Raw genomic sequence first — 13422 nt, forward strand, 5'->3', positions numbered from 1 at the left:
CCCCAATAACTCACATCTGGCCATCAAAGACCACAGGACCTTTTTTTATTGTGTAAAAAAGGCATATTTAGCCACCGGACAGAATGCCCCCGCCCACTGCAAAAAATATCGTGAAAATTGCTAAAACTATAGAAAGCAGTAAATGAAAAAAAAATAACACTCATCTTTTATTTACTTTAATTGCAAGCTAAAATATAAACCTTGGTTGTAAAAACCCAAAGTTGTCCTTTAACAAGAATGTTCTTTCTTTTGGATATATTTGGGGTGAGAGAGAGAGAGAGAGAGAGAGAGAGAGAGAGAGAGAGAGAGAGAGAGTGTGTGTGTGTGTGTGTGTGTGTGTGTGTGTGTGTGTGTGTGTGTGTGTGTGTGTGTGTGTGTGTGTGTGTGTGTGTGTGTGTGTGTGTGTGTGTGTGTGTGTGTGTGTGTGTGTGTGTGTGTGTGTGTGTGTGTGTGTGTGTGTGTGTGTGTGTGTGTGTGTGTGTGTCCATTCTTATATTGCTTATACAATTTCTGTGAAAAGATTTATGTCATGAATGCATCTTAGTCCCATGTACCAAGGAACCACTTTCACTTCCTTTTACATAATATTATTGCTCGCTTGTCATTCTTTTTGACATATGGGTGTATGTGTGTATAGAGGTCTTTACAATACACCCAATTTCCACTTCCAAAATGATCTCTTAATTTTCTATATCAGTACTTTGAGCACACTCATCTTCCAATTCAGAGGCAAACTACCCCAAAAATATATATTTTAATGTGATGTTGTCGATTGGCAATTATTTTAAATTTGTGGAAGTATGAAAAAGGGCTTAAAGGTCAATTTCACCCATTTTCAACCTATCTTCATATAGTTGGTCCTCTCTAATGCTCATGATAAAATGGTACAATTATTTTCTACTCGGTCTGTGTCTCATAGGAGGGCTGTGATTGCACTGATATGAATGCAGGTGTGCCTTGAGATTTTGACTTGCCCTTTAAGTGTGCTTTGGGCACAAAAATGTTGAAAAACACAGCTTTACTTTACCTGCCCTCATAACTTCTTTACAGTTGTATGATGCAAGTCCCCATTTGACTTGGCCTGTGATTCACTTTAGGTCAACTCCTGTTGTTTTTAAATGTGCTATATAAATAATGGCTTGACTTGACTTGACTCACGTGCATGAGTGCACAAACCTATTGATAAAAAAACATGTTTTAAGCTCCTGATATACAATAATGTTATGTCTTCTTTGCATGCATTTTTGTGTTTCTATAATATTAAAAAAGTATATTTAAGAAGACTGCAGAGTTGACTGGTTACCATTGTCATGTTATTCAGTATTATACAACACTTTATTGTTCACTTTACTGCCACCACTGCAGCTATAGGCTACTTATGGAGTGTGCTATTTATATACATACTGTAGCTACATAGCATACACACACACGCACGCACGCGCGCACACATGCACGCACACACACACACACACACACACACACACACACACACACACACACACACACACACACACACACACACACACACACACACACACACTCCATTCTGACACATTTAATACTTGACATCTGCTGCTAAATTATGTCTTGCTTGCACAAGACACTAAAGTATCCTACTTTCTATATTCTTCGAGTACACGGTACACACACATGATATTTGATAGGCAGGCCTATTGCTGTTTTGTTATTTGACATTTTCCCTTTATATTTTGAATCTGCAATTTGTGGCAGTTTACTCATTTCCCTCATTCTTTCACACCTGTCAAGGAAGGTGTGATGTGACAACAAACTTGAAGTTGACAAATCAAGTTTTAGATTTGTCAAGAAGCACAGGGCCTAACTAAGCAAGAACTTCAAAATAGTGCTTCAAAATAACTATTTTGAAGCAAGCTGTGTATTGCTGTGTGTATTCACAGCTATGCATCCTATCAAATAGTGGCAATGTGCTTGACACAAGGCTATTGATGTGGTGTTTATGGACCGTGGTCATCCAGTGTACTTCTCTGTGTTTGAAGTTTATGGGCCTTTGCCGTGCTGCTGACCCACAGCCGTTGGAATCCGTGTGCGTGTTTTCCACTAGAGGGCGCGTTCGTGTGGTCGGGTTCGGATCAAGGTTGCCATGTCCGCTTATTATACGCGATTTTGGGCTTATTTTTCTGTAAAGTTGCTTGTAAATATTGGTAGTTGCGGGTTGCGGTTTTTTGGGGCTTGTATTTAAAGTGTAGTTGCTTATTTGGGCTTGTTTCCTAATGTTGTTTAAAACAGTGGCTCTCAAACCTGTTCATGTCAAATACCCCCAAATTGATATGTATTTGTCCACACGGACCCCCATCTGGAAAATGTTTTGTGCCAGGGACCCCATACCAGATTTGTGTTAAAACGTTTTTTTTTTAAAATATATATATTCAAAGATTTTCACTTTTTTCCCAAGATGTTTTTGAAAATAGTAAATCTATAAGCTCACACTTTTCAAATAGCTAAATATAGATTTAAATTCAAATTGCTCATGCGATTGTGGCCTAAGTCACTTATTTTGGGCTTGTTTTCAAAGACGTGGTTGCTTGTTTCTCTCGCTAAACCTGGCAACACTGGTTCGGGTGAACAGATAGGCTCAGACTGAACTGGGCCTGGCCTCATCAGGGGCGGATGTTTTCTCAGTGCAACTTCCCCAGTACCCCAACCCCCTCCAACAAAAAAACCACACTCCAGCCTCCTAAATTCATTTATCAGCTCGTACCCCAACTAACACATCTCAGTCAATCATGTCTGTTTCGTCTTTTTACCCCCCTCTTATTATCATGTGCTATACCCTCCAGGAGTGCTGATGTGAGCAAATTAAGTGAAAAGCAACAGCGTAGAGGATAATAAAAAGGGCATTAGTAGCACATATAGGCTACAATGTGTTGCATTTCAATGGAAAATGCGAAATATTTTTAGGACAAACCACGTGTCGAAGAACTGGCTTGAATTTAATTTAAACTACGCTGTTTGGTTGTTGATAATTATGATATAAATCAGTCCTTGTCCTTCATATGGGAAATATTTGGCCTGGAACTGCGGCGGCTTTAAACCCCACAGCCCCGCCCCTCAGCACTATCACATGAATCTGGACTAACAGTTGATGTGAAAAAAGTTTGGAGGTTTTGCTGAAAACACTTTTTTCGCATGGCTGTTGTTTTGGTTCTTAGTTTTTATGTAGTCGTCTTTGAATTCTGAAGTTTGCGTAGTAAATCACTATCGCGACTGAGCACTCACCGACTGTGATTTCACCAAGTTTATCTGCAGGAATAGAAAGGAAAAAAAACGGTCTGCCTACTTGAAGGTATGTGGGAGGATTGTAACGTGTTGTAAGCCTTGCGACTGGTTTAGTAAGGGATCCTAACGTTTAGCAGGCAGTCTTTCGACTCGTTATAGTCTTTAAGTCGATGGTTGCGTCTATTTTGACATTGATAGACTTTGCTAGAACTTACTCCACCTTGAAATGGATCTATAGGCAAAGAGCGCACCAAACTGCTCTGGAGAAAATAGTCAACAAATGTTTCATCTCATGCTACGGGCGAGACGCTTCTTCCCAACGACCTGGCGTATTCTTTTCTGTTTATTCAGTGATTATAGCTTTATTTTCTTTCTCTTATTTTTTGACAGAATTGTTTTGACACAAGTTGTGGCAACATGGACGCGCATCATGGCGCGCCTCAGGCTGGGCAGCAGGTCGTGCACGTCCGCGGCGACTCTCAGACGGATCTGGAGGCTCTCTTCAATGCAGTGATGAACCCCAACAAGACCACAAGACTGCCGACCTCCCTGCCAATGCGCATGAGGAAGCTTCCAGACTCATTCTTCAGACAGCCAGATCCCCGTGGTGGCCACTCCAGACAAGTATGGAGGCCCTCAGGCTCGGCTGTAAACAACTACACAACAACAAACAACATTAAGTGGGCTGGCAATAAACAGAATTAAAATACTTTAAATGAACTCAATAAAATTGTTTTGCTGCCTGTGATTGCCAGTGTGTTTTTATGATCTTTGTAATGTTGGACCTTACATTTTGGTTGCTTGCAAATGCTGATGATCTGGGCATTGGGAATGGTACACTGTTTCACTTGATATAGCTGTTATTAACACACTAGGCTAATTGCCTAAAATGCAAATGGTAAATCTATAATCCACGGAAAAGGTGGCCTGTACTGAGATCAAAAACAAACAAACAACAACAACACTGATCTCTGATTGGAAATTAGACTTTTACAGCAGCCAATAAGGTACAGACAGAACTATGTGAGAACAAAGGATTTAGCAGCATAATATAAATACAGGATAGACTAAATGAAACCAAAACCTCAAGTAACATTTAGCCTTTTCTTTTATTCTTCCTTACTTCCTCATAGTTTTGATCACCTTAAGTACAGTTATGTTTTAAACTGCTCTTGTTTCTCTCCAGGCCAGTTCAGATGGAGGTGTGTGTGGTTCTCTAACTCCCCACCACGTCCGTGCCCACTCCTCCCCAGCCTCGCTGCCAGTCAACTCCCTCTCGGCTCCAGCAACAGGTGTACCAGCCACACCAATCATCCCAGATGATGTGCCACTCCCCCCTGGTTGGGAGATGGCCAAGACGGCTACCGGCCAACGATACTTCCTCAAGTAGGGCCACATTTTCTGTTTCCATTGCCTTGCTGGTTGCATCAGGGGGTTCTCACCATAGGTTCTCCCTCATTCACCTCTGCAACATCTGCTAACCTCCAAACAGAAACTAACTATGTTTCTATGTTCTTGACAAAATACATTCTTAAGTGCAATACATGCTCCTTCCAACGTCTGAACCTTTTTATTCGGAAAGGAGGTGAGATAATAACTATATTTTCGGAGGAAGCACGTATTGACCTTTAGTCGACTAATAGGAATTTGTCGACTAATCGGGTAGTTGATTTGATCAACAAATCTGCAAAATTGTGTTTGCTGCATACGCTCATGCAGAGACCAGCCTTTTCAGGTTGGTGAAGCTGAAACAGAACATTCTAATATTGATTTCACAATGGCTACTGGCCATTGAAAGTTATAGACTGGCAGAACGACAGATGAACTAACAAAACCTTGGTCGATTAAGACCAAACCAACCAATTCATCAACAAGAGAAGACAGCCATACCCTAGGATTAAGACAAGAGATAGTTATTTTAACTGTACTGGAACATTTCCCTAACTTTACATAAAGGAGACAGGGCTGTCCATACTTCTTCTTGGCAGAATGGCCTGATGGCTCGAGTGAGTCTGTCTAACAGAGAGATCAGGGAAGTTCATGCTTTTTCTTGACAGAATGGCCTGATGGTCTGAGTGTGTCTGTCCAGTAACAGAGAGATCCCGGTACTGTTGAGAGTGTCTGTCAGCAAAGACACTGAACTCCTACATGCTCACTGATTGTACATTGTCGCACTGAATCAGTTTATTGGCCAGGTACATTACTACATACAAGGCATTTGACTTTGTAGCCACGTGTCTGTTCACCCCAAAACCACAATCACATAAACAAGAAATAGAAATCTAGAAAATAACAAAGTATATTGATAAAGAATAAGAGGTCCAGGCGATGAGCAATATGAGGACCTGTCTAATTGCCCTGGTAGGCAGGTGTGGTGGTGTAGTTTAAAGAATCAAAACAGTTGCACTACATTGATTGTAATATCAATTATAATAATGGTAATACATAGTAAACTTAATTTTGATTGCATTTCTTAAAACTGAAATTACAAAGTGCTTTAGGTCCAGTTTTCAGATACGTGGCTGTACATTTTCTAACATGACTCCAGAGTGCAGAGAAACATAGGGTTCACAGGGCAATGTGATTGTACCATACGAGCTGGAGCCAGGGCACTATCTAAGCCCTTGCACACAGATAGTATAGGCACAAGCTGGTTTGGTAAGCAAGATGCCTCTACGTGAGACTGTGACCTAACAGCTTCTGTTCCAGTCAATGACAAGTTTACTGTTGCATAAGCTCAGAATTTCGTCTTTGTTTGTGTGTGTGTTTGTGTGTGTGTGTGTGTGTGTGTGTGTGTGTGTGTGTGTGTGTGTGTGTGTGTGTGTGTGTGTGTGTGTGTGTGTGTGTGTGTGTGTGTGTGTGTGTGTGTGTGTGTGTGTGTGTGTGTGTGTGTGTGTGTGTGTGTGTGTGTGTGCGCGTGTGCGTGCTCGCACACACACACATCTCTGGTAATACAGGTAAAGCAGGTCCAGACAAAACGTGCCCGCACAGAAATGTCAAACCAGTTTCATTGGTTTAGCAGATATAACTATGTTGTTCTATAGCAGGTATTTTAATTTGTTGAGGTTTTTTAATATACTTTTTGTTACTGTGTAGTTTTTGGTACTGTGTGTGTGTGTGTGTGTGTGTGTGTGTGTGTGTGTGTGTGTGTGTGTGTGTGTGTGTGTGTGTGTGTGTGTGTGTGTGTGTGTGTGTGTGTGTGTGTGTGTGTGTGTGAGAGAGAGAGAGATGGAGGGAGAGGGAGAGGGAGAGAGAGAGAGTGTGAGAGAGTGCTCTTGTACCTCTGTCAATCCTTGTGAGGACATCTGAGCCACACTAAGATGAAAATGAAGATGTTTTACTGGTCCTCACTTTTCAAGGTGGTATTCTTTTGAGTTAGAGCTTAGGTTTAGAACTAGTTTAAGGCTGAGGTTAGGTATAATTGTTATGGTTTGGTTAATGTTATGTTGAAATCAATGAAAGTTCCTAATTGTGTGTGTGTGTGTGTGTGTGTGTGTGTGTGTGTGTGTGTGTGTGTGTGTGTGTGTGTGTGTGTGCGTGTGCGTGTGCGTGTGCGTGTAGTCACCTGGATCAGACAACAACTTGGCATGACCCTCGTCTTTCCCAGCTTCAATCAGTGGCTCTACAGCTTCCTGTGTCTCTTGCTCCGGTTTATACTCCATCTCTGTCCAACTCCACATCCACTCCACAGACACAAAGCACCAGCCCAGAAACAGGTACCACCACCCGCAACCCTTCATATCACCTCTCGCATACAATATCTAGCACTTTGCATTTAGAAAAATAGGAGAGTGGGTATTTTTCCTGCGTTTGTGTTTTTATTACTTTTCGACCAGCAGTAGTGATACTTGTGGAGCCAGTGGCCTTGGCCAATACACCACCTTTAGGCACAAACATGTCCATCCACCACATTGCCGTTCTGTTACACTGTAAAGTCCTCAGTGTTAATTTAAAGATTTTTTTTGTGGCTTTTATGCTCTATTGATAGGACAGTAGGCTGACAGGAAATGGGGAGAGAGATGGGGAGTGACACGCAGCAAAGGCCGTCGGGATCGGGACTCGAACCCGAGACACGCTGTCAAGCTACACTGAGCCTAGGTGCCTGGACTGCTCCGCCAGCGGGCCAGGCCCTCAGTGTTAATTTAACTCTGACCACCATTTGGTTACATTTGTACACTTTCAAAGTTATACATTAATAAATAATACTGGGCTATTACTGTGTAGGTAGGGTTACTTGCAAACTTGCCAAACTACAAACCTACATCTTGTTACAAAGAGGATTTGACATTCTTGACACCCACATGTGAGTCCATATAATCACCAAAGTGATTTGAACTGATGGACAGTGCCATCAATTCCTTAGAGCCCCAAGCTAGTGTTGTGACGTTCATGAACAATTCGTAAATAATTATATTAATCTTTTGTGTGTACGAGAATGAATTTGGTCACTTCCTCAAGTGTTATTGTTCCTCGAGTCGTTCATTTTCCTCCGCGTGGAAAGCCTGGTGACGCGAGGTTCAGTCAGTCAGTGGCAACATTTTGACTGGCTGAAGAGAGACATGCCTCTTTTGTCATTGTACTGAACTATGTGAGGAGGGCGGAACTGGAAACGGCGAACGAATCATTGGAACAAATCCTTTTAGTGTACAAGAACAAAATGATTCGAACACTGAAATTAACAATAATTCCCATCACTACCCCACGCTCACTAGAGCTTGTGGGCAAATTGTGGGCAATGTGTTACAGGGATAATCAGTGGAAGTTTTTATATAATGTGAATTTCTGGATATGAAATGTTCATCATCTGCAAGTTTTCCAAGTAATATTTATTGTTGAAATGTACTGAAGTAGCATATCACATGACATGGTTAAGCGGTTGATTAAAAAGAAAGGTTTATAAATGTAACTGAATAAAAAAGGCGCTGGAGCAACTCGGACGATTGGAGCCTTTTTATTTTAATAACAGGATGCAAAGCACAGAAAAAAACGATAACGTTTCGATGTCAGATTACATCTTCGGCAGGTTATTAATGACCTGATGAAGATATAATCTGACATTGAAACGTTGTAGTTTTTTTTCTATTCTTTGCACCCTGTTATTAAAATAGAAAGGCTCCAATCGTCCGAATTTCTCCAGTGCCTTCTTTATTCAGTTATATGTGTCCACTCCTGAGGCACACGGGATCAGCCTGATTTAGGTTTGAGGCGTGATGGAATATCCCTTTAATCAGGTTTATAAATGTAGTAGCAAGAGCAGTACCTTCCAATCATAAAGGGGCGTTGGATGGTGTAGTGTTTTGCCATTTTCTCACACTCCAACATCAGTCGGCCACTGCCATGCACCACATGGTTTTGTTTTAGAACCACCACAAACGGGATACCAGGCATTTTGGTTTGGGGGCCAAAGATGCTAAAGCACAGTCATGTAGCATTATCTGCAGGTTCTGGAAAATGGAAAATGGAAAGGTGTCACCACCATAGAATAGAAATAAAGAGAGTTTGGTCAAAGGATAGGAGAATTGAATGGACAACATTTTAGCTGCTGCTAAACAGTATAGGTGTACAGATAAAAGCATCAAATTGATTAATATTGGCAAATACTGTAATTCATTACAAATGGAAAGATTCAGTTGACCAGTCAGTTTTAAACAACCCTAATATGGGTAAATGAATAACCATTTTGGACTGGGAAACAAAAAGAAAAACAGCTTTGGAAAACAGCATTGGAAATTAAAACCAGTTACAGTACATTAACTTTATTGACCTATTCACAAATGACTTTGCTTTCAATGGAACCTGTTGCTATCTGTTTAAATAACCATGAAATACTTGGAAGGGTGTTCTTTTTAAATGGGGGAACTAAAACATACAGCTACTGTAAAAACTACAGGTTCTAGGCTTCATTTTGATGTTTAGCTTGTGGGTTGAACAAATATCCAGTTGTAACAACAGGCTGTTTCTGACGCCACCTCCTCCTCGATGTGAGAGTTTTCCAGAGTGACAGGCAGTCCACTCTCTCAGCCCACTGGAGGACTTGGTGGGAGCGACTACAGAATATAGCCATCACTTTAATGTGTAGTAAATGAAATGGCCAGTTTGTGAAATCAACAGAATGGCCATTTTTATCTTTTGGCAACCCCAAATGATATGAATCAATTTGAAGAAACGTAAGGACTAAAACACAGACGTCAATCATGGCTTTCGCCCCCCAAAAAATAAAGAGCAACTTCAGGTAGATGAAATATCTGTGGATACTATCTGTGTAAATGACAGGTGTAAAATATGCAAATGATTAGATTGCCTGGGCTTAATATAGCCTTTGCTGATCAAAAGTAAAATATACCATGACTAGATGCCTAGTTACACATTGTATTGGAGGTGCTTTGCTGAGTGGCATCCAAAATCAGTAGGGTTCATCCTGCAATCTGCCTGTTAGATTGAGATATTTGTGCAATGCTGAGATTTTGGCCTGAAGGTGGTGCCAGAGGACATGTTGTGGGGGTCACCAAAATCGGAAGGGCTCATCTCATCCTCTGTGTAATATGGAGGCGCACAGCATTTATGCCATGGCCCAAAGTGTTGGACAAACCGACATTGCCATCCTTAGAGCCCTGCCAGCTAAAAAAATCATAATAATAATATAGGCTAGATATTAATAATCATAATAGTGTTGTGACTGTACTGTCCAGGTCCATTGCCTGAAGGCTGGGAGCAGGCTGTGACTCCGGAGGGAGAGGTCTACTACATTAACCATTTAACCAAGACTACGTCATGGCTTGACCCACGCCTAGGTAACAAACACAATACATTCTTGTTAGAAATTCATGGACATAAATGTTTGTTCCTATATCTGCCAGCAGATACCACTGTTTGGCATGGTAACAAATCATAAATACAAATACATTCAAATACATTTATACCTTTTTATATCTGTTTAACCCCTGTAAAAGAGGCCTGATGTTATATGTGTTAACCATTAACATGTATGTATGAATATTGTACTGTATTCCAGCCCAGAAGGTCAACCCTGGCCTTGTTGGCATCACAACACAGCAAAGACAAGACAAGGAAAGGCTCAGATGCAAACACCAAGGCCTCACTCAGCCCATCACAGCACAGGTCAGAGGTCAAATGTAACTGTATCCAGGTTTATGTCCATAAGAGTTTAGCAAAGTATCTTTATATTGTATCTCAATAGGGCTACACACTCAAATATGAGATAATGATAATAACAATTTGCTGTGTACATTCCACTTCTGTGTTACTGTTACTGGTCTTATTATACTAGATATATACCAAGCAATGCATGCATATTTGCAAATCAATGAATTGCATATGAATAGGTTTGGGGTGGCAGCGTAAAACAGCAGTGGTTCTCAAAGTGGGGCCAGGGGGTCCCCAGCAAAATCTGTTAATACAGCATACCAATCATTTTAACCACTTTATCCATATTTTATACGTTGGCTATTAAAAAATAGCACATATACAAGCTCAAGATTTGTGTAAAAAAGAATATAATTTTTTACATAAATCTTCTCTTCTGAGGATCCCTTGCACAAAACATTTTCAGATGGGGGTCCGCGGCCAAACACATGTGCTGTTGACTGTTGATTTGAGAACCACTGGTATACAGTGCTGGAATGGTGGATTTTGACACCTGGAACTCCTCTCTTTTATTTACATCAACCTCCGACGTGTTTTGACATTATTTGGCTCAGAGATTTTGCCATTTCTGGCGACAGACACAGTGGACTAAGTGTGTACAGTCTCTCGATTAATTAATCGGTCGTGTTTGTACAGTAGCCCCTTAGAGAGGGATTACTGTAGGTTTGTAACATGTCCATGGTACATTGCCAGCATATTGCGGGAATTAAACAACACAAATCACGAACACCTTGAAATTAATTTTGGCAAGGAATTGGGTTTGTTTCTTTGCTCTGCAATGACGTAATTTTGTTCTTATGACCCTGCCGAACTTTGTTTCTGCAAGTAGTATGCTACAGTCTTTAGCATGACAGAGGTCTTCAAAGGCATCATATTTTATGTAAATTCATTTTTAATCAATATTGGAGGTCCAAAAGTCTGATACCTGTATATTTGGCTGAATATTTACATTTATGCATAATAGGCAGTTATTGAAGTATTGAATACAATGCATTTCTAGTTCAGTATGACCATATACAAACAAGTGTGTGTCAAGTGTTGTACACAGTAAATGTATCCATTTGCAACTCTGTTAAATGAATACTGAGCATTTTACTGTGTAGGATACCGGTGGAAGGAACCAGCTGCCTAGTGGAATGGACCATGACAGGAACGCACAGAATCTCCTTCCCTCTCTGGATGTCAGGATCAGAACATCTAAGCATGAGACTGCGCTCAACGGGTGAGTTTGCATTGATAAGTTGGTTGTATATTTTATTCAAATTTATTACTTTTCCCCCCCAACCTTCGAGTTAGAAATCTGGTACAGATGCTTTGTAAGGAACAATTGGGTTGTGTGTGCCAAAATCTCTTGCAGGGCCCACTCCCGGAATGAGAGTACCGACAGTGGCCTGAGTGTTAGCAGCTTACCCCGCGCTTCAGACCACATGCTGAACACAGCAGAACATATGGACACTGGTAATTTACACATGCAAGTACCCATAAAAGCAACGTCAGAAAGATGCACCCATTCTGATACTCTCAAATGGTTGTAGAACTGTAGCCAGTCTGGAATATTCCAAGGGCCCTGGACTGATTACATTCATCCAAGGTACCATGGTTCATAGATTTGATTGTTTAATTAGATATTACAGTAATGATATTAGTCACAGGGCCCATAATTCGATGCAGCATCCCTGACTGCATGCCGTTGTTGTTTTTTAATTGAGGAAAACCCCTTTTTTCTATGCGTGCATGGAAAAATGACTTGTTCTCTGATTGGTTTAGGTGACTCTGGAGAGGTGGAGTCCATGTCTGTACTGCCCATGTCTGAGGGGGAGGAGCTAATGCCATGCATCCCAGAAGCTTTGAGCTCTGACCTCCTGATGGACATGGAGACTGTACTCTCTGGATCACACATGGACAAAGACAGCCTTCTCACCTGGCTATAGAAACACACACACGCACACACACACGCACATGCACACGCACACGCACACGCACACACACACACACACACACACACACACACACACACACACACACACACACAAACCTTACCTACCTACCATGATTTGAGGTGAGGCCTTTGTAATGCCATTGAGATTTGGACAAATCGACGCTTTGAAAATGGTACAGAACACTATACACAACTTGTTCGTGTGATGGAAGTATTAATACTCCAACCCTTAAGGATTATGAATTTTCATTCTACAAGACTGTGGAACGCTGCTGGGTTTCTTCTCCCTTTGGATGCAGTTTTGCAGATGTGAATTTTGGGTAGTTGCACCCTCCTCACCTTTATATTGTGCCTCCTGGGTCCTTTTCTTTTTCCATCCTTCTCCAATAATGAGGTACACCATTGGCAAAGTTCTACAAGATAAGCCTTCTACAACTGAGGCTTAGTCATTTCGCTTACATCGGTGAGCTAGGCCTAAAGCCTCATTTATACTTCATCCCCGTACGACCTCGTCGCTCAACGAAAATAACTGACTTTCAACTGAGGAAAAAAAAGGTTATTGTCATTAAGTGACACGATCATTCAACTAAGTATAGAGAAGGTTTAAGCCTCCTGTGGGGAGTTCTTACATTCTTCCCATTCCACGCCTGTTCCCATGTAAACTATATTATAACCTATACTATTTTAACGTCTGGGTTGTTTACTGAATGTGCTGTCCAATCTTAGATACATTCTGAGTTGTAAATGATTTATAAGACTGTTTATAATAACCAGCTTTGCTCGCTTATATAACTTCTTAAGAATGTGTTGAAGGCTCTGTATGCAGAACCCTGAGCTAAAAAAGCAGAATCAACGATGTTGTCAATTTGCCCAAATAAAGGTACTCTCGGGAGATAAAAGCTCTCTCATACAATCTAATACAAGATACTATATAGAATATTATTTATCTTATCATGCATGACTGTAGCTATGTATGTTGTGTGTGTTTATTATTCTGTTTACTGACTGTTGTTGAAAGTCAGACTTCAGCTTTGTATTGCCACATACAAGGCAGGACCATTGTT

At 41.0% G+C, this 13422-nt stretch overlaps 1 protein-coding gene across 2 annotated transcripts; it reads left to right on the plus strand.

The window, feature by feature from the left end:
• Positions 1-3092: 3092 nt before the first annotated feature.
• LOC311057656 (transcriptional coactivator YAP1-like) lies at positions 3093-12436 on the plus strand. 2 transcript variants are annotated; one of them, XM_084074665.1, is made up of 9 exons: positions 3093-3322; positions 3646-3879; positions 4442-4641; positions 6817-6971; positions 9945-10046; positions 10268-10374; positions 11523-11641; positions 11777-11877; positions 12187-12436. In XM_084074665.1, the coding sequence occupies exons 2-9, from the start codon at positions 3673-3675 to the stop codon at positions 12348-12350; spliced, it is 1155 nt and encodes a 384-aa protein (XP_083930791.1). In that variant the 5' UTR covers positions 3093-3322; positions 3646-3672; the 3' UTR covers positions 12351-12436. The 2 variants fall into 2 exon arrangements, with proteins under 2 accessions (XP_083930791.1, XP_083930792.1); XM_084074666.1 differs by having other exon boundaries at positions 11777-11890; positions 12187-12310.
• The last annotated feature ends 986 nt before the right edge of the window (positions 12437-13422 follow it).

Source organism: Gymnoscopelus microlampas (genome assembly GCF_963454915.1).
Source record: "Gymnoscopelus microlampas genome assembly, chromosome: 12".
Classification (NCBI taxonomy): domain Eukaryota; kingdom Metazoa; phylum Chordata; class Actinopteri; order Myctophiformes; family Myctophidae; genus Gymnoscopelus; species Gymnoscopelus microlampas.

What these genes read in the sequence shown, in the direction of transcription:
- LOC311057656 (XM_084074665.1), top strand. Translation starts at nt 3,673, where the DNA reads ATGGACGCGCATCATGGCGCGCCTCAGGCTGGGCAGCAGGTCGTGCAC. An exon ending in GGCCAACGATACTTCCTCAA is followed by an intron (nt 4,642 to 6,816) that starts GTAGGGCCACAT and finishes GTGTGCGTGTAG; the next exon opens with TCACCTGGATCAGACAACAA. An exon ending in AGCAGAACATATGGACACTG is followed by an intron (nt 11,878 to 12,186) that starts GTAATTTACACA and finishes TGATTGGTTTAG; the next exon opens with GTGACTCTGGAGAGGTGGAG.